General features: G+C 42.8%; 1 protein-coding gene across 1 annotated transcript; it reads left to right on the forward strand.

Annotated features, from left to right (window-relative positions):
• The first annotated feature begins 3,122 nt into the window (after nt 1-3,122).
• Nucleotides 3,123-5,947, forward strand: TMEM174 (transmembrane protein 174). Its single transcript, XM_058044010.1, has 2 exons — nt 3,123-4,364; nt 5,845-5,947. Exons 1-2 carry the CDS (start codon nt 3,733-3,735, stop codon nt 5,945-5,947), a joined length of 735 nt encoding a protein of 244 aa, XP_057899993.1. The 5' UTR covers nt 3,123-3,732.
• Nucleotides 5,948-27,938: the final 21,991 nt, after the last annotated feature.

The following is a 27,938-nucleotide window of genomic DNA, read 5'->3' on the forward strand; positions in this document are numbered from 1 at the left end:
CTAGTGAGTAAATCAAGTTGGTTACTGATTCACACTTACTTAAACAGGCAAAGTGGGAGGTAAGGGTTGCTTGCCCTCTCTAAGTGAAGGTCTTTCTTCCTTGCTGCCTGCACTGACACTGCTCTGCTTCTAACGGCAGCACTGCAATCCTTTGCATATGAGAGATTCACAAAAATATAAATGAATACCTTTTCTCTAGGAAAAGTCTTTCTTCCTACATCAACAGCAGCTAAAAAAATCAACAGTTAACTCATCTGAAAAACTGAGATTGCACAGGTCTTTGCAATATTGCTATGTTTTTGTGATAGCAGCACTTGATATTGCAAGGGAGTGATTGCACCCACCCCATCTTTGCCCTTTGTGGTTTGTGTTGCTGTATTCATTTATCCCTTTTCCATCCTATCTCTTCAGAGTCATGACTTGTAGTGCCAATACCTCCACATTCTACCCTGAACATGCCAGATTTCAGTGCTCTTCCCTCTATCACACATGCATGCACCTCAACAATTAGGCATGGAAAAACCTTCATTTTGGTGTGCCTGCTCACAAGACAACATTTTTGGGAGCATATAAAGCCACTTTGCTGGTAAATGCAGTTGTGGACAGCTGCCTGAACCGGCTCCTCACAATTTATTTGTGCTTTGAGGCTGGCAGTGCAGTAGTACAGGGGTGAAAGGCCCACTCACAGTGGTTCTTCATGTGTAATTGTTTTCCACTTAAGACACCATCTGCAGTTACCTTTCTCTAGGAAAAATCCCACTAACTCAAACCACTGACTCCTTAATCTCCCTAAATTATGGACTGATAATTTGTACTTACTTATTTTAAAGCTAATCGATGTGCAATACCCTGTGTTGTGCAGCTTCTTTTGCATGTTCTTTGACTAAGTCCCTGCTTATATAACTGGCGTGTAAGAAAATAAAACCTTCCTACAAGAGGCTGATAATGTGAACAACTGTGTAAAATAGGTAACATAAAGAGAAGAAAAAAGGGTTAAGAGGTAGCCTGTCAGTGTTCACTAGGGTGACTTATCAAACAGGTTAGAGAACTGAGGGGGTGCAGAGCACCTGCTTCCAGCAGCAAGCACTGCAGGCAATATTTTCTATTACTACTTCCCCTGGTAATAAAAAATTAGGTGGAAGAACAGAAAGCAAAGCAATGCTTGTGTTCTTGGGTAAGGTCTGAAGCAGATGAGAACAGAACTGTATTGAGATCTGAAAGCAGCACTCATTCTAAAAAACCTCACTCGAACCAATTTTCCTTGGTTTCACAAAACTCTTTTGCTTAGGAGTCATACCAGGTAAAAGGGATGCATTTGGTAAATTGACACTTTTAAGTGAGTCCCCAGAAACACACACTTATTTGCAAAGAAAAGCACTGGTCCTAAAAAACTCAGTGTGATCCAGTAATCTGTTAAGACCTTGACAGCTGCCTGATTGCAGCGTTACCACTCTCTGTGAAAATAATTGGAGGAATATGGGGATGCATAGAGGAAGCTGTCTTACAGAGGGGGAACAGTTTACAGGGAAAGGAGTAATTTTGTAGATCCCAGCACAGCAAATAGAGAATGTTTTCCATCCTATTTTAAAAGTTCAAGTGGCATATAGGTTTGGAAGGAAAAAAAGAACCCTGTGTCCTCCAGCTCTACTGTGCACTTGCTCAAAGCATGAAGTCATGTCCTAGACCAGAGGAAAAGAGACGGCTGTGGGATGACACAACACCCAAATTGGAAAATTCTGATTCCAGACAGGATCTAAGGATCACTCTGTGGGATTGAGGAAGTGCTCCAGTACAATCCCATTGCAAATAGCAGTTGCAGAGTTCTTGAATGAATGAAAGGAGCAAGGTGACACTACATCTGTATAAACTATTAGCTGGAGAGCTATTATAATATAGTGCTGCTTTTAAAAGGATGTTGGAAAGCCTGAAAGATTCAGCAGTGGCAAGGATGATTCATAGTATGGAAAAACCTGACTTGTAAAGAGCAGTAACAATTCATTCCATTAAGTTTAACAAATGTAAGGTTAAAGGTGATTTAGACTTCGGCTATAATTGCCAGTGCAAGGACAGTTTATGTAGTATTTCAGCACTTTCTAGTTTAGTTGTCATCATACAAAACCACTGCATTGCAAGACTGATCTCTTTGCTCAAGAGGTGCAGAGAATCCTGACCAGACTTAGTGTTGTGGTAAAGGCTGATCTTGAGTGTATTTGTCAGAAAATTTGTTGACACCCTGGGTAACAGGGGCGATGTAATAATGCTGCATTTGGAAGCTTCACAGCTTTTTTTTCTAAGGAATCCAGCACTAATATTCCTCAAGGTCTGTGCACTAAAAAATGAGAACGACATCTGCAATTGCATTCAGCATCAGTTCTAAAAGTGCCAAATTTTGTGAACAGCCCTTTCCAGGAAAGAGCTTTTGTCACGCAGTCTCATGTGAATGCACAGTAGACTAAAGGCACTTTTACTGACTTTGAAGAAACAGTCTAAAAAGTAAATTTTCTAGTTCTAGAGCTATTTTTAGTTTTACAAATTTCAGGATAAGCTTGCTTCCCCACAGCTGCTGGTAGCAGGAAATGACATTATGTGTTCTACTGCCCAAGCAGTAATCAGTGTCCTGTGTGTGTCCCTGCCATGCTAGTCAAAACAGGCAGAGTAGTCGGAGATTTTTCCTCCTTAAGGAATTATACAAAGACATTCTACCAGAACCTTTCAATAGGAATTGTTTTAGTCTGAAACTGTTAGGAAACAGAAAATTTCAAAATTCAATAATCTGTCTGTTTAATATATGAGACATGAGTTCAGCAGAACAATTCATTATGATATGCAGAAGTATCCTAGATACCTGTGAGTACAGGATAAGATTCCTCACTCTGTCAAGTTTAGCGTTACAGGAGGTTCTTTCTCTTTCCTGCAGTGATGTGTTATTCAGGGTGTTTGGACATTATTCTCTATAAACCTTAAAACCCACAACAAAATATGTCCAGAATTAAGGGGAAATTATAGGGTAATTTTACTGCTTCAACCTGGTGGAAAGCTTTGGCTGTCTTGAAATAATGTTTCTCCCACAGCCAACAGTTCTCCCAGGCTTCTCAGCACTCACCGCTTACCCTCCTGCTCACCTACTGGTTGCCCCAGAAAAATATCAGAAAGCATACTTTGATATTTTTGTAAACCATGAAATGCAAAATGAGCTGCAACAGAGGTTCAGGCATGACTATAAATGTCACGCCCGAGAGCATGGAAAAGCATTCCTAGCAATGCCCATGTGGAATTTTCCTGCAGAAAATTAAGCAGGAAGTGGAGAGCAAGGATCTCTTCACTGCTGTTGACTAAACATATGCTGTCCATATGTTGGATGCATCAGCTAGCTGGGGCCAAGTAAAAGCTGCAATAGCTTCAGCTTGCTTTTTCTGCATTCCAGAATGAGCACGGTATCATGGGTGCTAAATTAAAGAAGAAGAAACACAAGGAGACAGGCAGTCATGCAGGGGTGAATCCATTTCGGAAGTGATGGTGGTAATTCAAGAAATCTTTAGTGATGGCTTCAGGCTTCACTTCCCAGACCTTTGTTCTTTCAAGCAAAGTTTATTCTTTCACATGATGGACTCTGTTAACCATACACACACAAAGTTCTTGTATAACTAACCTGAACCCTTCGACTTTAAATGCTCTGCCAAGTCCTTTACAAGCCCCCTTTCTCTTGAAGGAGAGGATACATTATAGTCAGTAATGGAGCAAAACAACAACAATGTAGAAGATTTCTCCTTGAATGTTTTTTCTGTCACTCCTTGTCAACCAAACAGATCTGATGCCCTGGTGTCAGATGGGGATAAAGCTGGCACCACTCTGCTCTTTTCAGGTGTGTTTTTGGGACTGGTGGGGATCACTTTCACTGTGATGGGATGGATAAAATATGATGGCATTACTCACCTGGAGTGGACTCAGTTACTAGGGCCTATTCTGCTGTCTGTCGGGGTGACTTTTATTCTGATTGCTGTTTGTAAATTTAACATGCTTACGTGCAAGCCCTGTAAAGAAAGAGAGGAAAATACGTCGGAACTTGACCAGGCTGCAAGCGGACAGTCCTTTGTCTTCACTGGCATTAACCAGCCTATAACTTTCCACGGTGCCACAGTGGTACAGTACATCCCTCCGCCATACCCGTCCCAGGAAGGCGCTGCCGTCAGTCCCGGCCACCTGCGCCCAGGGCCCCGCTGCTGCGCTGCTGCTCCCCCCAGCACCTCGCCACTTCTCACCTCGGGCTCTCCTCACTTCTGCCCTGCCTACGCCCTGGACAACCTGGCTTTTACTGGAGATGAGAGCTACACTGCTTATGCTGCAGAGAATTCCAGGAATCAGAGGTACATCTTCTGAAATGCCTTAGTGTGTTTGGACACAGGCTTCTGAATATTATAGGTACAATGTGGGGTTTTCATAAGAAACTGCAGCTAGTCCAGGGTTTTATCCTTCTCAGGCTTTTTTTTTTTTTTTTGTCTTTGTTAGGAATTTTTCTTGAGTGAGGAAACATACTTTTCCTGCAAAGTGTTTTTATACAATTTAATTCACTTATGAATGCCTTTTGGTTTTTGGTGAACTAAACCTCTTGTTACTTTTTAAGATGTATATGTTCCTGTTTGTGGAGGTTTTCTTATGTTTATCTTGCCACCTTTTGGTTATTATGTGTATGATACCAAGATGATTTTTTGCCTTTTTTAAAGTATACCTTATATATATATATATATATATATATATATGTTTTTATATATAACTTTTATATATCCTCCGTATTCTTAGCATGCATGCCTGTAATTCCTTAAGTCTGATAACTTAGCATAGCCCTAGTATTCTGTTAGGCCAGGAGACCAAACATCCTAAAGGCCTTATGGGGGTGGCAGGAGGCCAGAAAACCTTACACTGTCTTGGGAAACCAAGGTCCTCTCTGGAACACATCCTTTAAACTAGAGATTTGCCCATGCAGGGGGAATTCCACAGATGGGGGAATATCACACTATTCATCCAGGCCTCCCATTGGGGCACCCCTGCTAGATATGCTGATTTTTAAGGTCTATAAATTGTATACACCATCTGTTGTGGGGGTGCATTGCAGCACATCCCACCTTGGTGAAGCTGTGCACCATAAAGATAAATACCGAGGTAAAACCCTTTGTCCCTTAACTGTGTCTGGCTCTCCAATTTTAAGACCAGGAAAAGGCATCATGCAGAGCCAGAGGCTTCCACTCAAACACAATCACAACACATGAGTCAGCACAAAAACAGCATTTCTGCAACAATGCAAGAATCAGTCTGGTACCAGATACTCTCCCTCCTAAATACACCTGGTCACAACATGCTGCTGTCCCACTGAAACAACCTTCCAGCTCTTCCTCTTTTCCTAGTTTTGAGGCAGAAACAATATTGGTCATGTTCCACAGCAGTATGGAGCTGCTCAAATTGTACACAAAATTATTTTATATAGTTCTTTGCTCCAAGGAAAAATATTCTAATTATAGGAATTACTCATAATTATATCCTTTGTGCAACACAAGTCACTCTTAGTTCATTTATCAAAGTCTTTTTCAAAAACTGCTGATTAACTTATTGTTCTCAGCAAATATGAATGACAGGCATGGGCAGGGTGGAGACAAAGGTCACCTCCTGACACTTCTAAATTTCAAGAAAAAACCACAGCAAACAGCTGAATATCAGTAAAACTTCATCTCATGGTATTTTCTTCATTAGCTGGGAGTACTTTTCCCAGATAAGGCTGGGAGGATGAAACACTGAAATTATGTGAATGCTCTGGTAAATTCTTTTTGTATCTGCTCCTCTTCCTCTTTTCAGGCCAGAAGACAGTTCTGATGAACCAGAAGGACTGCTGGAAGACTATGCCCGTAATAACTTGTCACCTCCACGTTATGAGGAAATATACCCTTTTTCTTCATAAAATCACATGGACAATCCTAGGAGATGCTAGCAAGAATCACAGAAAATCTCTTCTTTAAACACTTGTGTGATAAGACAGTGTGAGCAAGTTCTTGATTTTCATACGCAGTACCACTGAAGATATTTAACTGACCCTTTCCTTTTTCTCTGTCAAAATTTGTTAGCCCTTTGCAATGCAGCTTAATAGCAGAGCTATTAATTATTCAATGGCTAAACTATTAATAGCAAAGGTATTAAACACAAGGATCCAAATCCTTATTAGGATTCCCCAACAAGAAGCTTGATTTTCAGACTTGCTGAAACCAGGGAGAACTGTGAATGCACAAGATGTTTGTGGAAGACCATGATTGCCCCTGGACATTCAGCATCTTTAGAAAATACTTGATTTTTTGTTGAGGTATTTTCATTCTTGATTGCTTGGGAAACCTCAAAAGTACTCAAGTGTCTGATCCATGAAAGCGCATTTTATGTCTTAACTTTGTCTGATTCTTTAGAAGAGCTTACTCATTAACAAGTCCAATCTACAGATTAGACTTTGTCAGCTTGCTTTAGCTGGACAACCAGTCCTATCGCACAATCCAGTCCTGTAGGCATTTTTTGGACCATCTTGCTTGAACCACAGCATCTCAGAACAGAGAAAACAGAGAAAACAGTCACCAAATAGTGACTTATGACAACTTTTACATAAAATCTCTAAGACATCCTGCATGCATCAAATTCAGCTCCCTTCCCCATCTGATGGGAAGCAAAGCACAGTCTCCCACCAGGAGTCCTAATAACTATGAAGTTAATATCACTAAAGAAAATGGCATCTTTCTGAAGCCTCGACAGAGATGTGTCATCCTGCCGCTGTTAAGGACTTCGACAATCACAGCTGCTACACCCCACTCTGCGGGAGGGCTGTGGTGAAACACCTCTGAGGTCCCTTCTTATTTGAATGTATTCTTAGGCACACAACCCAGGCTGCAGGTTGCCCCTGGAGTATCTAGGCAGCTGTAGGCTGTAGTAAACTTTCTTGCTCAAGTTCAGCTTGGTTCCATGCATTGAATCCACCACAATTTGAGATAAGCTCATTTGGCTAGAGAATGGCGTTGCTGAATACCCAGACTGTGGGTTTGATCCCCAAATGGGCCATTCATTTAAGATTTGGACTTGACGATCCTTGTAGGTCCCTTCCAATTAACAATATTCTGTGATTCTGTGAAATATATTTACAGCTGTATATAACAAAAGATGAAGTGTATTAGCACTGAAAGTTTGCAATCCAGAATGAAGATCCGAAGAGGCTTAGCTCAGGAGCTTATAAAACCCCAGAGCAATGACGATGCTACTAGTCCCTACATTTTTGTTTTGTTTTTCCACATATATTTAAGGTTCTGCTTTTAAATGTGCCAAGAAGTGCAACAAGCCAGTATTCCCTATGATGATCCCATTAGATTTTCTCATCTCCCTCAAATCAAAAGCTGATCTCAGCTCTCACCTGCTGGAGTGGGCGCCACACAAAACGCCCCGGAGGGCAATGGTCACTGTCCCAGGTGACCAGGCAGTGCACTGCTGGTGTGCCTGTGGGTCAGTCTCCCGGCTGAAAAGCACAGCTAAAAGCAGGCATCCACTATGGAATGCACCAACTTTCTCTTACTTGTCGATGCAGCGTCTCGGCTCTTGCCAGATTTCATCCACCTGTGATTGATCTCATTCCTGGGAGCTGGAGAAGCTTGGCATTTGAGCACAGACAGTTGCACACTAACCTGATGTAGCTGGCAGGAAATCTTGGAGTTTCTGTGCAGCTCCTCTAGCAACCAGGAGACAGCTCTGGATGGAGATGTGCATTCAGAACATTGTCCAGCTGCATGGACCTGCAGGTGCTTGCCTCCTTGTCCTGTGCACTCAGAGGCTGCCAAGAAATAAAGCATGGGGTGGGGGGTGGGGGGGCAGCACAAAACAACCGCTGTCCTCCACAGTGATGGACAAGACACTGACAGAGGCCATATTTGGGATGCATCATTTAAACAGACTCAAAGCTGGATTAGCAACTGCAGCAGCAGCTACTGAACACTCACTGCAAACTTTGTGAGAGGTTTTTCTCATTAGAGAAATCTGGAACACACTGTTTTTCAGCAGTGATGGCCTGGTGTTGGCAGGTAGTTGGAGAAGGGGAGGCACGTGTATTTGGAGAAGGGGAGGCATGCTGTGTTCAGCATGATCTCTATGGGATTGAGTGAGAGAACAGAGGATCTAAAAATAAATGCAAGTTTATTTTATGGAAGTGTCTTGCTCCTTTTCTGGAATTTACACAGAGGTGAATTCATCCTCCCTCCACAGCAGGAAACTGGATGGTCCCAAATCCCCAGGTAGTTCCACAAGTACAGAGCCCTGAATTTAGCACATAGTTGTGCTGAACCCAGCAGGCACTGCAGTAGCACAGAGGTCAGGCTTGATGGATACAATTGCAGGACTAGGGTCAAAATTTCTGCCCAGTCACCCTCCCCCACCCTAAGAAAATTCCTTCAGTCAGACACCACAGATTTTTTTCCTGCTTCTCTTCCTCCTGCCAACTCCCTGCGTCCCCCCGGCCCCAGCATAAATTTCATTAGGCAATAATATCTTTATTTTAGATATTAGATAGACAGAATAAATGGAAGAAAACTCAGAAACTCAGAAGGGTGCACTGTGGACTTCACATTGATTTTAAAGTTTACTTCTAGCTGCACTATATTCATCGTAGAGAATTGGAAGAATCCTGGGTTTCTCTTTAAAGAGGATATTAAGTTTAAATAGCTATATTGAAATTACCTTGACCCATCAGATTAATTCTGGCTGAATTCTGTGGGAGTCTTTTGAGAAACTCCAGGGTGGTAACAGTCTCTTGTTGTACTGAGTGCTGATGATGGATTTTAAGAACAGAGACATGTACTATGAAGGTTTTTACTTCGTTTTCTTCCTTCCACCTTCTACTTTCATCCTTTTTTTTCTGTTTTAACTACAGTCTTTTTAACTACAGGGTTTGGAGGGGTTGCTGGTTGTGTGCGTGTTTTCTTTGTTTGTTTGGATTTTGGAGGGTTTGTTTGTTTGTTTTTACTGTGATATATAATCATCACATGAACTCACTTCTTAGCATTAAGAATTTTTTCTGCGCTATGATGAGTGAAAGAACAAATCCTTTTGGCCTTCAACCAAGGTCAACTGTCACAGCCCTTCCACATTATACTGATGTAACTTCAGAAAGCACCTGGAAGACTGTATTTGAGATTTTGCTCAATCCATTTTTAATTTAAGATGGTGCTCTTTAAGCAAAATTGCATGCTCCCACATTGCAGACCTGCAGAATATTGGGGATTTAATAGTTTTAAGTGTCTTGCACTCTAGTCAAAGTGATAGAATCTTGTCTGTACTTTCAGCCATGTAACCCTGCGTGGGCTCTTGGGACTTTTCCTAATATAACTCTATTTATAAGATTTTGATCATAAACTAGTTAATGTACGAAATCAGTAGAGGCATGTCTATTGATATGAAACTGAGCATGATCAATTAATTTCAGTAAAAACTCTACAAAGAGCTTCTCTAAGATCGAGGAGCTATTTCCAGACATTGAATGCCACAGGGTGCAGCGTGCGAATTTCTTCTCGGATTAAATCCGAAGCCTGCTGTTCCCCACCGGCGCTGCCGTATTGCGGTCAGTGCGGGGGTGCAGCAGGAGGGTTTGGGGCGCGGTGCTTTAGCAGCACTTTCCCCGAGTTTCCCCGGCTGCTGCCGTGCCCGGCGCCGGTGCTGCCGCGCCAGGGATGCTCCCCGGCGCAGAGCACGCACGGGCGGGGGCGCTGAAATCCTTCTGAGAGCTATTTTTAAACTGAATCGGGATTTAGGAAATCTGGGTCTCGGGGAAAAAAAAATAAACCTGTAAGTAGGGCTCGTTCCTCTCCAGAGAGCCCCAGTGACGCACACGGCGGGCCCTCAGCGCGGGGCCCCTCCCCGCGGTGAGGGCGCTGCGGCCTCCATGCGGCGGGGAGCGCGGGCCCGCGGCTCCGGGGCCGTGTCCCGGCCGGAGCGCGGCCGAGGCGCTCTCTCCCCGCAGGCCGGAGCAGGGCTGGCCCAGCCTGGCTGTCCCGCCGCGCCGGCAGCGCCAGAGGGCGCCGGGGCCGCCCGGGAGCGGCCGCGGAGGTCCTGTGCCGGCGGGAGGCTCCGCAGGCGCCCCGGGGCCCTCATGCGCTCACCCGCCCGAGCTAAAACTGTGCGGCTTTAAGGAGATCTCTTCCCGCACTGACCCGAGGGGTGTCAGAGGCGCAGAGCCGGCAGTTTGTCGGCGGCCCCGAGTTGTGAGACACCCGGCATTTCAGCCCGGGGAGCCGAAGCTTTTGTCCTCAGCTTCGAATACTCAAGATGCCGTTGAAAGGTATCCTGTGCTCTCTCACAACGGAGAGTTGGTTTATTCAGGAACAAAATACTCGTGGTGACAGACCCAGTGAAATCGCTGAAGAGCAGGGTGCCATGCCCGCCCTCTCAGCAGCTCTCACACCCCTCCCTGTGTGAGACACATCTGGGAGGACTGCGGCTTGGGGGTAGGCGCTGCACAGTGCACTCACTTGCACCCCCGTCTCCTACTCCTCCGCTGTGACCTAATGGAACAGGCTTCTGTCTGCATGAAGGAGCAGGGGGAAGTCCAAGGGTCATTTGCAAAGAACTAGGGCATGCTGTTTGTATACAGCACCTACGATAATCTGTGCCTGCTCCAAATATCATTACTGGCTCCACTTTAGCTGTCAGGGTGAATAGACATCAACAGGACGTGCTGAACGTCGCTGTTGCGGCCCCATCCCCAATGTGAATCAGTGTGTCTGTCAGAGAAGCATACAACAGAGCCAGGTGGGATCCCATGGGCTGTGCCTGCGTTAGCTGAGCAGCGCTGCTCAGCAGGAGAGGGGCTGAAGAGGGAAACAGCAGATGCAGAGAACCCGGTAACCACTTGCACTGCATGTTGGAGAAGTTTATGTCAGACTTACTCCTTTGGACTTGATGCTGATTAGCAGTTGAAATACACATTGTTCTCCTGTGGTGTATTTCCTTAGATTCATCTAATAGAAATTATTAATCTCACACCTGTGATGTGATATGATGTGATGTGATGAAAAGCTTCACAGAGCAGGTGAGGAGTGTAGGGAATCTCTTAAATAGCACCTGATTAGAGTCACTTGTTGCCCTGCAGACTGGGATGACTTGCAGCATTTGCAGGAGTTGCATGTTGTAGAGCAGAGAGGCTTTTCTCAGCTTCCTGACAGCAGGGAGCTCATGGGAGACCCTTTCCCAGTACTGACAGAGAGATCTCACAGTGTACTCTTGACACCTCCAAAAGTCTAATTTTGAGATGTAGCAGGTTTGTGACTGCCTGAACAATAATTTCAAAGTGATGAAGAAGTTTTCCCATGGGGAACAGGAAAAATTACTCCCTAGCTCTTGTGGTCTTGTACCTCATTCCTTATGTGATAACAGCAAAGGGTCAAGGGTAAATCAGTAGTGGCATGATTGTATCTGTGTCGTGTGTGGCATCTCTAATGAGCAATTGATTATATCTACACACGCTATTTAGCAAACACCATGGGACATGGTCGAGCAGAGTAGCTGTGGTACATTTCTTATAAAATCCTAGGATGAGATTAATGCTCTCCTGTTTGGATTATATCAAGTCAGATTTCTAAAAATTTGTTTATTTTTGTAGATAAATCATCACTCTATATGTAAGATGTCATGCTTGGCTCTTAGGAAACAGGGCATGCTATTTAACAGCCCTGGGTAGATGACCCAATAATTTCATGTTTTGCATAGCTGCAGCGTCCTCTTTACTTACAGTTCAGTGAGTCTGCTCAAGAGCTTAGCTCTAAGGTAAAGCTTCATGCTCTGTCAGCTGAAGATATACCTAAAGAAATACAGAGCAATAATGCAGTCCAAGGTTATGACTTTCAAAACAAACTGCCGAACAATCAAACCCGAAACAAAGAGGTGTGCATTTTAAATTTCTAACCATGAAAGTGACTGTAGCTTCCATGTTAGTGAGCACTGCTTGGGGTACCCTTCTTGTTTCTCTGCTGCTCTGCAAGGCAAACTCAGCCAGAAACAGTCAGCACTGATATTCAAAGCAGCAGTGACTTCTCACATTGCCTTTTGTCCCTAGGCACCTGCCACACATCCCTGTGGTCAGCTGACAGAGCTTTGCCTCACACAGAGGCCTGGCAAAAGCTGGCAGTTAGAGAAGGCTGTGATTTGCACCTCTTTGCTATTTTTGTTTGTCCCCATTTGTTTTTCACCATTTAACATGCCACCTTCTGGATTTATGTAGAGCAGGACCACAGTTGCCACAGCACACGCATAATGAAAACTGTTTCATTATCTTTTCAAAAAACACTTGCATTAGATAACCATTTGGCCTTATTCTGCTTAAACCCTATTAAGGGAGGGAAGAAAATAAACTGAGACTTCAGCAAAAATTAATGTTTTCTGAACTCCAGAGGTGCTGTAGGAATCTTTTTTTGCAACAAAACAGCAGTTCCCTGCAAAATCTTTCATGAAAATGTAAGGAAAGAGATAAATTATTGGAAATATACATACATAATCCATCAATATGTGATCTTACTTATTTTTATAAAACATTAAGAGAAGATAACTATTTTATTTCCTGTGTCAGTCCAAACAAGGCATTATTCTTACTCTATTCCACTTCCCCAGATTTTGCTCTCAAACCAGAGGTACTTGAGTGTTTTGCAATGTGCCAACACTGCACTATTGTAGAACTTTCTATGTTGTTTTGGTCTTTTGCAGACTGACAGGTGCTTTGTCCTCTTGCCCTCCTCACTGACTGGATAGGGACTGATCAGCACTGTGCTGCCAAAAGAGCATACACAGACATACATGAACCCAGCATACACATGCAAAGAGTAGAATGACTTCTTTAAAATCAACTTTTTAAAGGCCTGTGTCAGTGGGAACTGGACTAATGTGCCAGTTGATGAGAGAGTGCAGCACTGGGAGCATCAAAGTGGAAAAGATTTGTACGACTCCTGCTGTGGTAGGCAACTGCACAAGCCCTTTCATAAATTGTTCAAGCTCCATTTTAGAGTTAGTTAGTATTTGGTCCTGCTTTTAATGGAAGGTAGGAGAAAGTCAAAAAGAGAAAGAAAGACTCAACATGGCAGAGAAAAGAAGAGAAAGGAATAAACTCCTTTTAGAAATTATACCTGTTTTAATGCCTTTGCCTTCTCAGTCCATGCTCTGTATGTTGCTCTTGACAGTTAATCAAAATCAAGCAACAAATGTGTTAATCTTTTGTGTTTATTTAGCCATTGAGTCCAAGGTGGTGACCCACCACCTTGGGTAGCATTACTGAGATGGTTTTATTTACATTACATGTTCAAGTATTTTATGTTACCTTCCTGTTATTTTCACCAAAAAACAGCCTCTCCTCCATCTGTTTAGGAAAAAAACCCAAATGAGCTGCAAAAGTATGTCCCTGCTTCCAAACAAGTAGTGAAATTTTAGTGTGAATAAACATGCCATCATAATCAAAGACGTGTTTGTGATCTAACTGGATAATAATTCACTTGTAATATCATCAGCTCAGAATGAACATCAGCATAAGTATTGTTGGTGCAGGTGTAACTTAATGAATTCAGGCTCATTTTATCTAGCACTTAGTTGCTTAGTTGTGTTGGGAGCATTAGGTCCCCCAATTTTTCATAACGAGCAACACCATTAAACTGTCACAGAGCAACATAAATCAGAGATTTTCCTTAGACCCCATAAAACAACTAACAAAAACGTTATGGTTGCCAGAATCACTGTGTGCTTTTATACATCCAGCAAACAGAACTGATTATAACCCTTTTTCTCTGGCTACTATTTTTGCTCTTGTTTCAATAGTGTATGTGGAAATGTAAGTCGGCTGGCCTGAAGAACTCACTGTCAAAGGCATAGAAGTGATAGCAGGCTCCTGAACACAGCACAGGATCTCTGCTTGTATTTTTCTCTGCTGCAATGGACACGTATTTTAGTCAAGTTAAATACACAAACAATGAGGTCAGAAGAAAGTGTGTGATTGCAGAGTCGTGTCACGAGCCTGTTTGGAACGTCTTGGGTTGTATGATTGCATGTAATTGATAATCACATGCGGACATGCCTCAAATGCTCACCTCTTGATTTAACCTATTGACACAAGTCTGTATTAAGTCACTGAAGACTGAAAAGCAAGAGACTAAATACTAGGAAAAAGTATCCATTGGTGCTTTTCAGAAGGTGATGTTATTGTTCATTGTTCATTATCAGAGGAAAAATTATTTTCATTGTTCATTTAATTGGTGTCACAATACAATTTATAATAATATATGTAAAAACATTTCATAACTTGTACCTTGCAGTTGAATTTCCCATCTTTCACTTACTAAAGAACCACCTAATCCTAATTTGACACCCTTCAATGACAGAATATTATGTTACACAGCTCTCTTTCCTCTCACCATTGTGAGAATAAACTTTGCCTGACCTGCCACAGAAAACTGAGAGAAATCCATCTGTCTCAAAAGTTACAAATTACACACTGCTCTTCATGGTCCATACATGAATATGTTTTTTCAGCCCTCTGTAGAAACTTTTAAAATGCTCATTATTGGCAAAATGGGGATAAATTCAGCCATTATTCCATAGGTGCAAACAATTAAAATAATGTCATTTGCCCACAGTGACATCGCACCAGGCTGATGCAATACATCTGAAAAATAATTACCTTCATATCAGGTATTTGTTGTCGTTTGCTAGCCAGCTATTGGATCTGAAGAATAGGATGAATGCTTCAAGCCAGTTTTAATCAAATGGCTGTCAGAAAATGCCCAAAACAGAAATCTTCACTGCTTTTATAAACACTTTTTAATTAACATATGAATAAACTGCATATTTGAATTTTCACCAACACAACTGTATCCCCCAGGAAATCACAGTTAAAAGCTGAAGTGAATGTTCCTTTAGAAAGTGCTCTTTGTTTATAGAAATAGTCCTAGCAGTTAATGGTTGGCAAGACTTCAAACTTAGAATTACATTACATTGGTAATTTTAACTTTGTCATCTTAAATAGATCCAGTTTGGATGTATGAATACAAGCAATGTAGGACAGCCCTCAAAGAACTGCCTTTAAGCGGGCTTTATTCTATCCCATGAAGCTTTGTAATTCCTTCTGTTATTATTAATAGCTGTTAAGTGCTGACAGCATGCTTGGCACTGAATGAAACGCAGGAGCAGACATGGTTCTTGTTAAGGGTGGCCCTCGGGAGGTCATTTACTGTGTGTAACAACAACAACAACTTTATTGGAGCAGTAACCCACTAGCACAGCTGCAGCCCGGGTATCAGGAGGTGTCGCTGTTTAGACGAAATAGTGTTGTGTACGTACATGCAGATATGACTCCTTTCACACGTTAATTTTTTCACAGCTAGCAAGGTTATCAGCTGAGCAGGTAAGATATTTGGAGGCAGCCAAAGAAAAGCTATGGCCCAGAATGCCTTTTTGCAGGGTTTCCTGCCTGCAGCCAGGGGGTGTGCAAACTATAGGGACAGGCCAAACATTTAGGGCATGACAGGTTCAGAATGCACTGGGATGGAAGGACAATCCTCTGCTGCTAGGTCTTATAGCAGGTTCAGACAGAGGATTAAAGGAAATGGTAGAAAAGAACCAGCAAGAATTTCAGGGAGAAGGACCTTGAAGATGTCTTGTGTAGATGGCTTTCTTTTGAGCCAGGAACTGTTGAAAAATAGTGCTGAGGGAATGGTGTGGAAGACAGCTGCAGACCCTGACTCCAACCAGAGAGCTCCTATATCCCTGAATTCTCCTAGGGGGAGCTGAAGTGCCAGAGCAGAACAATTTCTGCTCTTCTCCTGCAGGTAAATCTGGCATTCCCAGCAGACACCATCTGTCTACAGTCACAGAGACAATGCCCACCTCCTGACCTTCAAGGTCCTATTAGATTTAGCTAAGCCAAGATGAGAGCTCTACTGCATCATCACATGTGGAGGGTAGAAGAGAGGGAAGAGAGGCAGTGGCACCAAAACTCCCCAAGTTCACGCTCCAAGATGTATGTGAGCCAGGAACTTCGCAAGTGACTTGGTCAGGTGCTTATGCAGTGCCCAGAGCAGAGGGGAAGGTGACTTACTCCTCCCAAAGATGACTGATTGCCCAGCAATGGTCACTGCTCAGTCTCCCCACTCCATGTGAGTAGTGTCCACATCCACCAGTGTGTCTGACCTGACACATAAATGCCACAAAGGCAGGCTTGTCTGTCCTCTGCCGTTGTTTGTCTTCCTCTGACTGTCCTCTCTTCTTTGGATCTGCACTAATACTTTGTACCAGCATCCATGTAGTACTCCTGATGTTTGCAGCTGGACTCATGTTGGTGTCTTCTTCCCCAGGGCTCTGCTCTGCTACTCCACCCATGGCCACAAACAACCTTGCAACAAGTAAGGCTGGCTGGGGGTTTCTGACCAACAGGCAGGTGGATAAAGCTCCGCATAAATAGATGCTGCACCATGCAGAAGGTAAGTTACCGCTTGGTGTACAGATGCTGGTCAATGATAATGGCAGGAGAAAGTAGGTCCAAACAGATCAAATAGTTCTCTCAAAACTGTTTATCTTACTTTCATTTAAATCACCTGGCTGTCTTGTTTCCTGCTGCACAAAACCTTCCCACCCTCTGCAACATCACCTACCCTCAAAGGGATGCTAACAAGTCTCCTCTCCTCTTTGGTGTCTGCCTTCTAACACTAATTTTAAATGCATCTGCTTTTTCAATATCTCTGCTGCTATCAGAAAAACTGTCAGAAAATGCTCAGTAACATTCCAAAAAGACATAGTTTTAAGGTCTTACAGCTGGATGCTCCAAAAAATAATAATTTAAAAGTTATTAGTCAATTTTGACCATTTGAGCTATATAATATATAAATGAAATGGATATTTTTAACTTCCTAAGGAACAGTCTTGCTTTTCATACCCTCACATGCAGTGTTCTCCATACTGTTAAAATCTGCTTTTCTGTTAACCCACTGATTCTCTTGTATTAACACTTGAGTTTGCAAAGGCTGTTCCCAGCACAGTGTTTACACCTACTTGCCTGTGATGTACTCTCAAAAAGAGCATTGTAGGGGGTGGCACAGGGGAATGTCTGCAGGAGCTGCATATGGCTGTGCAGAATGAGCTGGTTTCCTTATCATTCCTCGGCTGGGAACGTGCCCTCAGACCTCACAAAAGGGATGTTTGCTGACAGGCACCATGAGGTAGACATTTTCCAATGCATGAGAACAATCTGAGATCATAAGTAACCTGTCCAGGCTGCTGGTCTCTGTGACTGCATTATAGGAGGGAGAAGTTACAGCAAGGCTAGAGCTAGTTGCCTCAGGTACTGAAATCATGCAGACATAGCAACATGGAGGGATGAACAAACTGTTTGAAAAGCTAAGTAAATATTCAAGCAGTTCACCCATGGTGCTACAGCTGGACTATGCAGAGTGCCACAGAATTTTTTGGCGGTGCTGCATCATGTTGCAGTGACTATTAAATACGTCTCCCCTGGCTTTTTGCACCAATATGGTGCAAATATAATCTTAGTCTACGAAAAGATACAAAGATATAAAATGCTGGTCAATCCAAAAGTGTCTCATTTTCCAGATTATTATTGCAACAGAAGAAGTTATATATCTGTTACAAGACAGTGAATAGCAAGCACTTCACATTAAAATCAGTATTTATATATCCCTGGTTTCTCATTTGCTTTCAAATAAAAATCTAAACTAAAAAACTTGTGAATGCAGAAGGTGTCTTCCTCCCCCTCACTGTTTACTGTAATTACTGTGTGTCACATACTACTGTTCTTTAAGCCCAAGGCCATTCCCTGTCTCTCTCCTCAACCACACATCCACTTCACATGTCACCTCTCACTGCTCCCTGTTTCCTTCTGAACTCCAGCACAGAGCATGCTTGGTTCAACTGGTTTTTAAACATTAACTCCTCCACCATCACAGAGAAGAGAGCAACTTTGTGTATCTAGTATAATAGTAGTCTCTCTATTTTTCTGCTGTGTTAGTAAATCAACCAGCATTTCACTTTTCCAATGCCATTGCAGATAAGATTGTCATAAGGGCAGTTTCAAGCAGGCTTTGAGAAGAATTAAACACAGAGTTGCAAAGCATCCTAATTAAGGCACAAAATAGGCCTGGCAATCTTTATAGTACTTAATATGTCATCTTCTTCCTATCTCTTAAACCCAATAATGTGCAAACCACCACTGTATTGGAGCATTATATCTGCTATAACTTATGTCAGTTTGGTTCACACACCCCCTCTTTCTTAAACAATGTTTGGCAGCCAACCGAGTGTGGAAACTAGACTGTTTTACATTAGCCAGAAGTACATTTAAATCATTCTTACTAAATGATTTACTGTGGATTACAAATTCTTATATGGCATTTTAAGTTAATGATTAGGCAAAGTAATATATCACTAAAATGATTGGGTGCATATGTATTTAGCTTCTATGATTCTAAATTTCTCTTTGGTTTGGAAGACTTCCTTGAAGTTATTTTCTCCAGCTGAAGGGGAAAAAAAGGAGAAAAGAGTAGAAGAATCTAACATTTCTGTCTGTCTTCTTAAACTATTGATAAAGTCAAGAGGAATTTTGTCCCTATAGAAGGGTTAGGTCATGAGGAAACACTAGTAAGTTGATTAGTGCTCTTCGGGCAGATATTGGCAGGTGTCAGTATTGCACAGCATTTCCTTACCCTGTTGTGTCCCAGTGAGAGGAGGAAAAGCTGGACAGAGAACTATTAAGACTTTATATCAAATGGAAAAGTGAATGAACCATCTATAAAGACAAGATGTTGTGGCAGAATATAAAAACTATCTCACAGGAAAACCAGAACAGGACAAAACAAAGCAAACAAACCCACCACCAACAAAAACAACAAACAAAAAAACCCCTGTACTCATTCTCCATGCACAGGCATTTCTGTGGCGTTCTAAAAATTGTAGGGATCCTATGTGGAAAAAAAGGGATTCGCTGACTCTGTCTAGCAAGTGGACTTTGAAACCCAAGTGAAAGAAAGGCAGAACACACTAATAAAACATGGGCTGTTACACCAGATGCTCACAGGTGACTGGAATTCTTAAAAAGAAACTGTGACATACAATAAATTATTTGTTTAATTTATTGCTGGGGGCCATGATCCTGCCAGTGCTGAAAGATAACAAGCAACTTTGCATTTACAACATATATGAAATAAGGAAGACAATTCCCTCTGCTGCAGGGGTAATAAAAATAAAGGAAACCATTTGCCAGTGCAAAGTTACTTGTGTGTGCAAATCAGGACTCGTGGCCCTCACCCTCTGGTCCGTTGCATGCAAACAGCTGCCCTGCTGGTTTCACTGGTGCTGTGTGGGGCTGCAGTGATTCATTTATTCGTATGAGCCTTGTTCTTGGCACAGCAAAACCAGGCCAAATAGGCATTGCATGCTCATTTTGGCATCCATCGTATCTTTCATCTGCAGTTTCAGATTGCTGACAAATGGCAAACAGGATTATTGCAATATTTATTGAATTTATTAATGCCCTGGTGTCTCAAAAGCATATAGGGAATTAAAAAGTACCAGACATGAAGGAGTGATCTGATATTCATAATTGACTTCTGCTTGGATTTCCTTAGCCAGTCCTCAAGTTTCCAACACATTCTGTAACAGATCAGGCTCCATACACTTCTCTTAGACTTAGAGAAGTCTACCTAGGGAATACCACAAGGGCAATTTCTACCATCATGATTCTTCACTAAAAGTTTTTAAAGAAAGGTACCTCTCTCTCCTTGCACCAAATGTAAAGATGTTGGGTCTTCTTCCTCAGCCAATGCCAACACTCAAGAGGTGACATGAAATCTGGGACAAGATTTCAACTCATCACACAAAGTCAATGCTACCTGTTGGCCTTAGGACAAAACTGACAACCACTGTCAACCATAAATCATAGGCACAAAGTTTTTTGGTGGAGAAGTAGATTGAAATCTATGATGTTTGGGACAAGTGTCCAGGAAGAGGATTCAAGAGAAATCTGATATTGAAGCAATCAATGTGCAGGGATATATAGCAATGGGCAGCCTACTTGGGGTAAATAAAAATCACAGATTCTCACCTAACAAAATCTTGAGACCGCAACACAATAAAGAATGAAAGCTGACAGAAACAAGGGAAACACCAGTCTGTCTGGACTGAAATCCAAAATTCAGCCTAAATTGTCCAGGTTTCCTCTACAGTGCATGTACACCTATTAAAAGGAATAAGAAGAGGGTCTAAGCAGTTACAAGATGAGAACACTGAAGAGTCTCACAGAGAGTGCTAGGGACAGGGGAACACCCAAAATCCTATGCAGCCTTTTGCTGTTTAAGCACCTGATGCATATATCTGTAGGAAACTGTCTTTACCTGCATAGGCAATATGGCCTAATACCTCCTATGGATCATATTGTACATACACAAAGTATGAGGTTACCTCAGGTGAAGAAAATCTTATCATCAGCTATATAGTTGAAAAAAAAAATCTTAAGAAACAGATTGCAGCATTTTCTCTGGAAGTAAGAAGGATGACTTCATTTCCTTAGCACAGTGACTGTTGGCTCTAACCTGCATCCGCCTTATCCATAAAAGCACCAACATTCCTTCTTCTAGCTATGTGGAGTGAAGAATGTAGGTTAACACAGTGAGTAAGCCCTGCTCAACCCTCATGAATAGCATCACTTGGAAGGCATAGGAGCTCTGGGGCTTTGAGTCCTCTTCTGAGATATTAAAACCAAAAGCATTAAGTTAGAAATATTAGCAGAATGGGAAGCAAGTACCAGAAGCATAACTGAGTGCCTGAAAATAAAGGATCCAGAGCTGTACTCCCATTTTAAAATTTTCAGCCTCTGAGATTGAGAAGGACATTGAAGTCAGGTATCTCACTTCTGTCACGCTGTTGCATATATAATGACTTACATCATTCAGTCCTGTGTTTCAAGCTGGCATCTGGCAACATACTTCATCCAAAATAACTAGATCCAAAGTCAGATCTTCCTGGTGTTTCCTAGATGAGCTTAGAATTCCCCTGCTCTCATAGGTCACATAGGAAAATGATGGTTAGGGACAAAAGTGACAAGAATTTATATTAATACTTCAGTGTGAAACTGAAGTCTCAGGATTGCATTCATCAGCCTTTGGGAAGGGAAAGAAGAAAGAGAAAAACTGGGTAGTAAACTTAAGCAAAATTATACAGAGGCACCCTTCAAGATGGCAAGCCCTCCTACACATCCAGGGAAGCCTGGTATTGGCCTGGACACTCTGGTTTCCTGATTTTCAACAAACTATGTAAGAGTGATGGTCTTAGGGCTTAGAGTAAAATGATTTATAGTAGGCATGTAAATTTCTACAGATGTTAGACAGCAGCCTAGTCTAGAATTTTGTGAGATCCAGTGGGCATTGAGTTCTTTCTCAGCCCTTTCAAAATAGCATTGTATACTACCCCAAGAGATTGCATAAATTGTCCAATGTTACACAACGGGATAGTGATGATAAGACAATTCTAAGCATTAGTATGTGTTGCTTCTTCTTTCAAAAAGGTGACGTCTGGGACATAAGAGTTTTTGTATGTACTATTTCTGAGCTAGAAGAAAAGCAATCTTTGCAAAACAGTCTCCTTATAAAGATCCAAGATACCACCATCATAGAACTTATTTTCTTGTTCCAGCTAAGACAGCAGGATTGAGCCTTAAGGTATCTTTGTTAAACTAGTTAATAGATTATTGTCCAAAATAAACATATTCCAGTAAGTGCAAGACTGTTTTTTCCTCCCTCTTTCTGTCTTTTGTTCAACTTCAGCTCAGCTATTTATGATTCATTTCATGAGCCACTAGGTTTTCTCTAAAGGCACTAAAAAGGGCCAGAGCTATCAAACAGTTTTAGTGACTAGTGCCAACAAGGAACTGTTTTCCTCCATGCTATAAAGCAGGCACTGTCAATAGACTACAACCGGCAATAAACTATTAAAAAAGGAATTTATGATGGCTACTTATTATCCTCCTGAAATAATGTTGTTACAAGGCTGCCCTTTCCAGTCCTCCACAAGGATCACATGGCAAGTGCCTAACAAAGGGAAAGGCCCAGATCTGCAAAGAGCCTGTCTACAAAGAGCCCAGGAATTGCCCCATGTTATGTGGGCTAACACACCACACCAGCATTTCAAAGCAGCAGAGAAATTGTCCCACACTGGACTTGGGCTTGTTAGAAATGAGCATTTGATTTAAGGTGGGGCCTTAATTAACTTATATTTTTAACATGTTGCTTTGTTTTAAGAGCTAAATATCAAATTATGAAGGAATGTCTATTATTGTTTAGCGAGGAATTGGGAAACCACAAGGATAAAATAAGAAATGGCAAAATCTCAAATGCAATCAGATCTGCCTCTTATTTTAGATTTCTAAAACCCCCCTAATTCTAGCTGTTTTCCTTTCCTCTCCAATCCTATAACTTACTTCTTTGCTGAAATGTCTGTCTCTGTTGACATTTGACTATGACACTGATTTGTAATTGCTATAAACTGTGGTATGCCACTTGCATTAATAGAGTTACCCTATCTTACTCCAATTAATGAAATGTTGGCCTCAATAAATATTTTAGACACAAGGAAATGCTACAATTTAAACTTCAGTGTCATTTGGATTGACTCCTCCTTGTCTGGACCTTCATACAGCGTGCCCCTTGAATCCTCAGTACGTCAGTCTGGAGACAGACAGACTGTGGTCAAGGCTGAAGGCATAGCCCTGAAAGGATGTCTCCTAATAGCAAGTGGGTCTCAGAAATTACAGAGAGGGTCCTAAAGGTGTGTAGAAAGATGAAAGGTGTGCTTTGGAGAGCTTAAGAGAAAAGAAACATTTTCATCTAGAGAAGGGAGGGCTAAGTTGAGCTGAGAATAGAATGAAAACTGAAGTGCGGCGAAATGGGATGGAAGGACACCATTACAGAGATTTGGATTAAAAACCAAAACAAACAGACAAAAACAACAGCACAACAAAAACAAAAACACCCCAACCAACTACTAGAATACATTTGCAGCATTAAGATTTCTCAAAGTCCTGATCACTTGCAGTAGAGTTCTCCTCTTTCCCATGTTGCTGCAAAAGAGTAGTTGCCTTATAGTATGTTTCTAACAGTGCATCTGGAGGAGATGTTATTATTTAATAGCAGATTTAATTCTGAGAACACAACACTTATTCTCAGCAAGGGATTATTTTTAAATCCAGTTTTAGTTATTTTATGAATTCCAAACAAAGAATGTGCACAGCAGAAAGTCATTAAATACCACATATAGAGACCTCAGATGAAAAATAACCATTTTAATAAGAGAAGCTTTTACTAATATTATCTGTATGGTAAAAGCACAGGTGAGCAAGAGTTAAACTTCTGCTGAAACTATAACACTGGCTTTGCAATGTTTTTCTTTATTATTTCTCAGTGAAAGAGACAATCCTGCCTGTGATTGTCTCTCACTGGCTTCTTGACTTTACTCAGTTATAATCAAAACTCTACAGTGGGAGGAACAACTAAATACTGAGTCCATGAGAAGCCATAAATCCTGCAAAACCACTGAAGTTGCTAACTTCAATGTCCAAATGCCTGTTTACATAGAAGAAGAAGAAGAAGAAGAAGAAGAAGAAGAAGAAGAAGAAGAAGAAGAAGAAGAAGAAGAAGAAGAAGAAGAAGAAGAAGAAGAAGAAGAAGAAGAAGAGGAAGAAGAAGAAGAAGAAGAAGAAGAAGAAGGAGAAGAAGAAGAGGAAGAAGAAGAAGAAGAAGAAGAAGAAGAAGAAGAAGAAGAAGAAGAAGAAGAAGAAGAAGAGGAAGAAGAAGAAGAAGAAGAAGAAGAAGAAGAAGAAGAGGAAGAAGAAGAAGAAGAAGAAGAAGAAGAAGAAGAAGAAGAAGAAGAAGAAGAAGAAGAAGAAGAAGAAGAAGAAGAAGAAGAAGAAGAAGAAGAAGAATTCACATTCTGTTTCTAAAGCACCTTCTGCCCCTTGTGACACTCCCATGGTCTACAAGCATTCACCCAGAGAGCCAGGACATGGAGGGGAGGCACAGCCAGTGGCTGGCCACACAGAATATTCACCCCCTCCCTATGAACCCCTGCAGTGAAATATGGTCATTAATCATTATTTGGCTCTTTTTTATCAGCATATGAATGATCTGAAATGAAACCACCACCTTTCACTGAGCCCTGAGAGGACTGCAGCAAAAGAAAAACAAGATTTTTAAAATTAATGGTTTGGCAGCATTTTTTAAGCGAAGGGCTTTGGAGGCAAGTAAAAAAGAAAAGTGTTTAAGTGTGCACGAACAGAGAGAAACATTTAATTAAAAGCATGAAAGGACGCTAAAGACTACGTTCATTCCTGCTTTTTGGTAACATATGTCTATCCTATAATTGCCTGTAAACAGCCACTGCAAAAGCAGCTCGGATTAGTGGGTTTTCTGGATGAGGGATGGAAACTCTGGCGAGTTCAGCTGTCGAAATCCTATATGAACTAGTACTGTATGGGGACGGTGAGGGGGGTGAAAAGGGGAACGGTGGGTAAGGGAAATTAAAAACAAAAACAAAAACAAGCCCCCAAAAAACCCTAAACCTATAGAAACTCCGGTTTGCAGGGATATTTTTCTAATTGTCACCTTAGCAAGATACCGTTCCGCGCTTCCAAAGCCAAGTTCTCCCTCACCAGCACGGGTTTTGCACCCTCACAAATGTTCTCCACTTCCGTCCCTTCCTCCCTCGTTCCCTCCCTACTGTCCTCCCTCCCTCCCTCCCTTTCTCCCTCCCTTCCTCTCCGACCTTTCCACGGGTTTGTGCAGATCACCCACAAAAATGCCCCCGGGTGTCGCTTCGCCGCGCTCGGAGCTGGCGGGCGAAGGGGCTCTACCGGAGGTACCTGCTCCCGCCGCTCGGCCACAGCTCCTCCGCGGCACAGAGAGCAAAACTCGCTCTTTCTGGGCCACCCCATGTCTTCCACACAGGCTTGAAACACCTTTTTTTCCTGTTGATAGGTAGCCCTTTGCCAGGCTCCTCGGTAAGACGCCGCACATTTTAGTAGAGAGCCGCAGATCGGCCCGCGGGGAGAAAGGAGAGGGTCGGAGGAGGACAAAAAGCAGGAGTGTGCCCATGGGGACCCCTGAGGATACACTCACAAGTCCGCTGACCCCAGAGCGGACATAGCTGAAGCCCCGCAGAGGCGAGGTCCCCTCCGGCATCCGCCGCCGCAGAGTCCGGGCGGAGGCGGAGAGCTCGGGGCTGAGCGTCTCTGTCCCGGAGCCAGCGGCACCGCTGTCCCGAGGGGCTGGCGGAGCGCCGGTAGCGGCGCGCTGAGGATGCGAGCGGCTCCGCGGGGGAGTGACAGCAAAGAGGGTTCCGTGCGCCCCTCGGGAGGGTGGGGGGCTGCGGAGGGGCGGCGTTCCGATTTCTCAGCCGTTTTGTTAATAATAACGCTTTAATGCTTTGGTTACAGCACACTCGTCCTTCACGGTGTCTTGCGCTGGGCTGATTTTATGAGGGACTGAACCGCGACACGGTGATTTACACTGAATTGTTCTTATTGTCCAGTCTGATGTATTAAACCACGCCAAGTTTCATGGCTACATCGACAACTCGTTTCAGGCACAAATATTGGGATGTCAAGCTGTCACAAATTCCATCCCCTTCTCTGACCTGCGTCCATGCTATCGCACTGGGACAACGGCGGATGCTCAGGAAAATATTTGTTCCTGAAAATTCATCGCCCGCACTTTCCCCTCCACCTCCGCCGGCCGCGTGCGAGCACCCGAGAGCGGGGAGCGTGGCACGGCCACCTCGGCTCCCCACCTCGCTCCGGCGCTGCTGCGACTCCCATCGGCTCCCCGCCGGCAGCCTCCGAGCCCGCCCGAGAGCCGCGTCCTCGGGGTGAGCTTCCTCCGCTGCCCGACAGGCACCGCCGGGGCGCTTCTGCTCAACGCGCGGCGCCGGGCAGAGCGCAGAGCAGTGGGGCAGGCAAACCTCCTCCGTGGCGTCTGACGGCGAAAATCTGGCTTTGAGTTTTCCGTTACCTGTTGACTGGGATCACGCATACAGGGGAAGCTTTCGATATAATGCTGCTTTCGCTCACTGTAAATCCCCCATATTGCAGCCAAATTCTTACCAGCTGGGAGGGCTAGAGCAGTAAAATCCAGCAATTCTGTTTCATCATAAATCAAGTTTATGAAGCGTAGTACAAGGTATATAACTGTGGAAACTGAACTTTTTTGGTGGTGAATTGCTGTTGAAATATTCGACTGTGACATTGTCAAATTCCCTTTTCTACCTAAAACTTGACATAAGCTAATTCTTAGAGTTATCGGTGCGTCTTGCTTAATTTGAAAGAATACCACCAGACATAAATTGCATTAGACAAACAGACAAAAAGTTTAAAAAAAGTTAAAAAGTAAACCTCACACTGTAACATTTAGAATAAAAACCACAAGTACTGATATAGCCTACGGTTCTGATCCGCATATTTGTAATCAGATGTGTGCAGGAGCCTGACCGTAACACACTGTCATGCAGTGGTAGTCAAAGAATAAGTGACCTCGTTTTAAAAGGAAATGTAAAAGTACCCATTCAAATTTCGTTTTTTAAGGCCACTTTCCTCCCTCTCTATCCTTGCAATAAGCACAAGATCGGAAGTATGCCCGCACAAGACAAAAAATGGCATTCCAGTCTTATCATCCTCCTTGCTTTTAATTTCTTACTGATTTATTCTAGAGCTTCTTAGGAGCAGAAAAGCTGAAGGAACAAACCCGTGGCGTCCTCTCGTTTGTGCTCTGATGCTGATTTGCAGTAGATTGAGAGGACTGTTGTTCCTCCCCTAAAAGTCAGAGTACCATCTACACCGACGTTCAGCGTTTCTTATTTGGGGTTTGATCGTGTACTAGGTAGAAACGTTGCCCAGCAATATCTGGAGAAGGGTAGCTCAGTGCATTATTTAGTGCCAGTGTTTTCAATACCTATGGTTACGATTTCTAATTATTTTTCAGAACGAGCTACGGCATTTAGCAAGACACTGATGACTGTTACCATTACAATCACAACCACGAATATTGCACCGACTACCAATAAAATGTATCGATCCAGAGAGCACAGTATTACGGAAACGTAATAGGAGATTCGGGTAGACTTCTCGGGCTCCCGCTAGTCAGAACAGGGTCTCTATCAGGGCTCTTCAGCTTGTCAAAACTTGTCTAATCAAAGGAAGTGAAACTGAGGAAGAAAAGAGTTGGGATTTCGCCATGTAACTTTGGAGATGGAAGACGGGTTAGGGATCGAATCACGCCTGTGAGATTGCAGCGGGTTTTTGGGCTAGGAAGTAACACCGGTAAGCTGTTAATTTTTCTCCTAGAAATCACCCAAAAGATTCTTGTGAGAAACAGCTGTCAAGACTTTACCCCCGGGGAAAGAAAAAAAGAAACCACACGCCACACACCCACACACTACCGCATATAAATAGCGACCTGTTATGTGATCCAGGACTCTCGAAGAGGTGTCTCGTACACTTAAAACAATTTAGAGATACTTTAAAATTAAATATTGTTTGGTTTAATAATTGTTTCATTTTCCCATCCACAGATATCTGCAGCCGATATAAAAAACTACGGAGATGTGCTGCATGTCTCCCCATGATACCAGGCTTGCATTTTGCGCTGTAATGTACTTATTTTAATGCTTTTGCATTCGAACTTCCACTCATAATTTTTGTGCAGCTGAAGAAAGAGAGCAACAATTTAAAAAAACCCCGAGGATGCCCTCACTAGTAGTGCCCGTATTGATAAACCATATTTCTCTCCAGAGTTTGCTATCCTGAATCTTGTGTGAGGCTGCGGTGTTGCCGGTGTGGACGGCGTAGGCGAAGGCGCCGC

The sequence above is a fragment of the Melospiza georgiana genome, chromosome Z (genome assembly GCF_028018845.1).
Source record: "Melospiza georgiana isolate bMelGeo1 chromosome Z, bMelGeo1.pri, whole genome shotgun sequence".
Classification (NCBI taxonomy): Eukaryota; Metazoa; Chordata; class Aves; order Passeriformes; family Passerellidae; genus Melospiza; species Melospiza georgiana.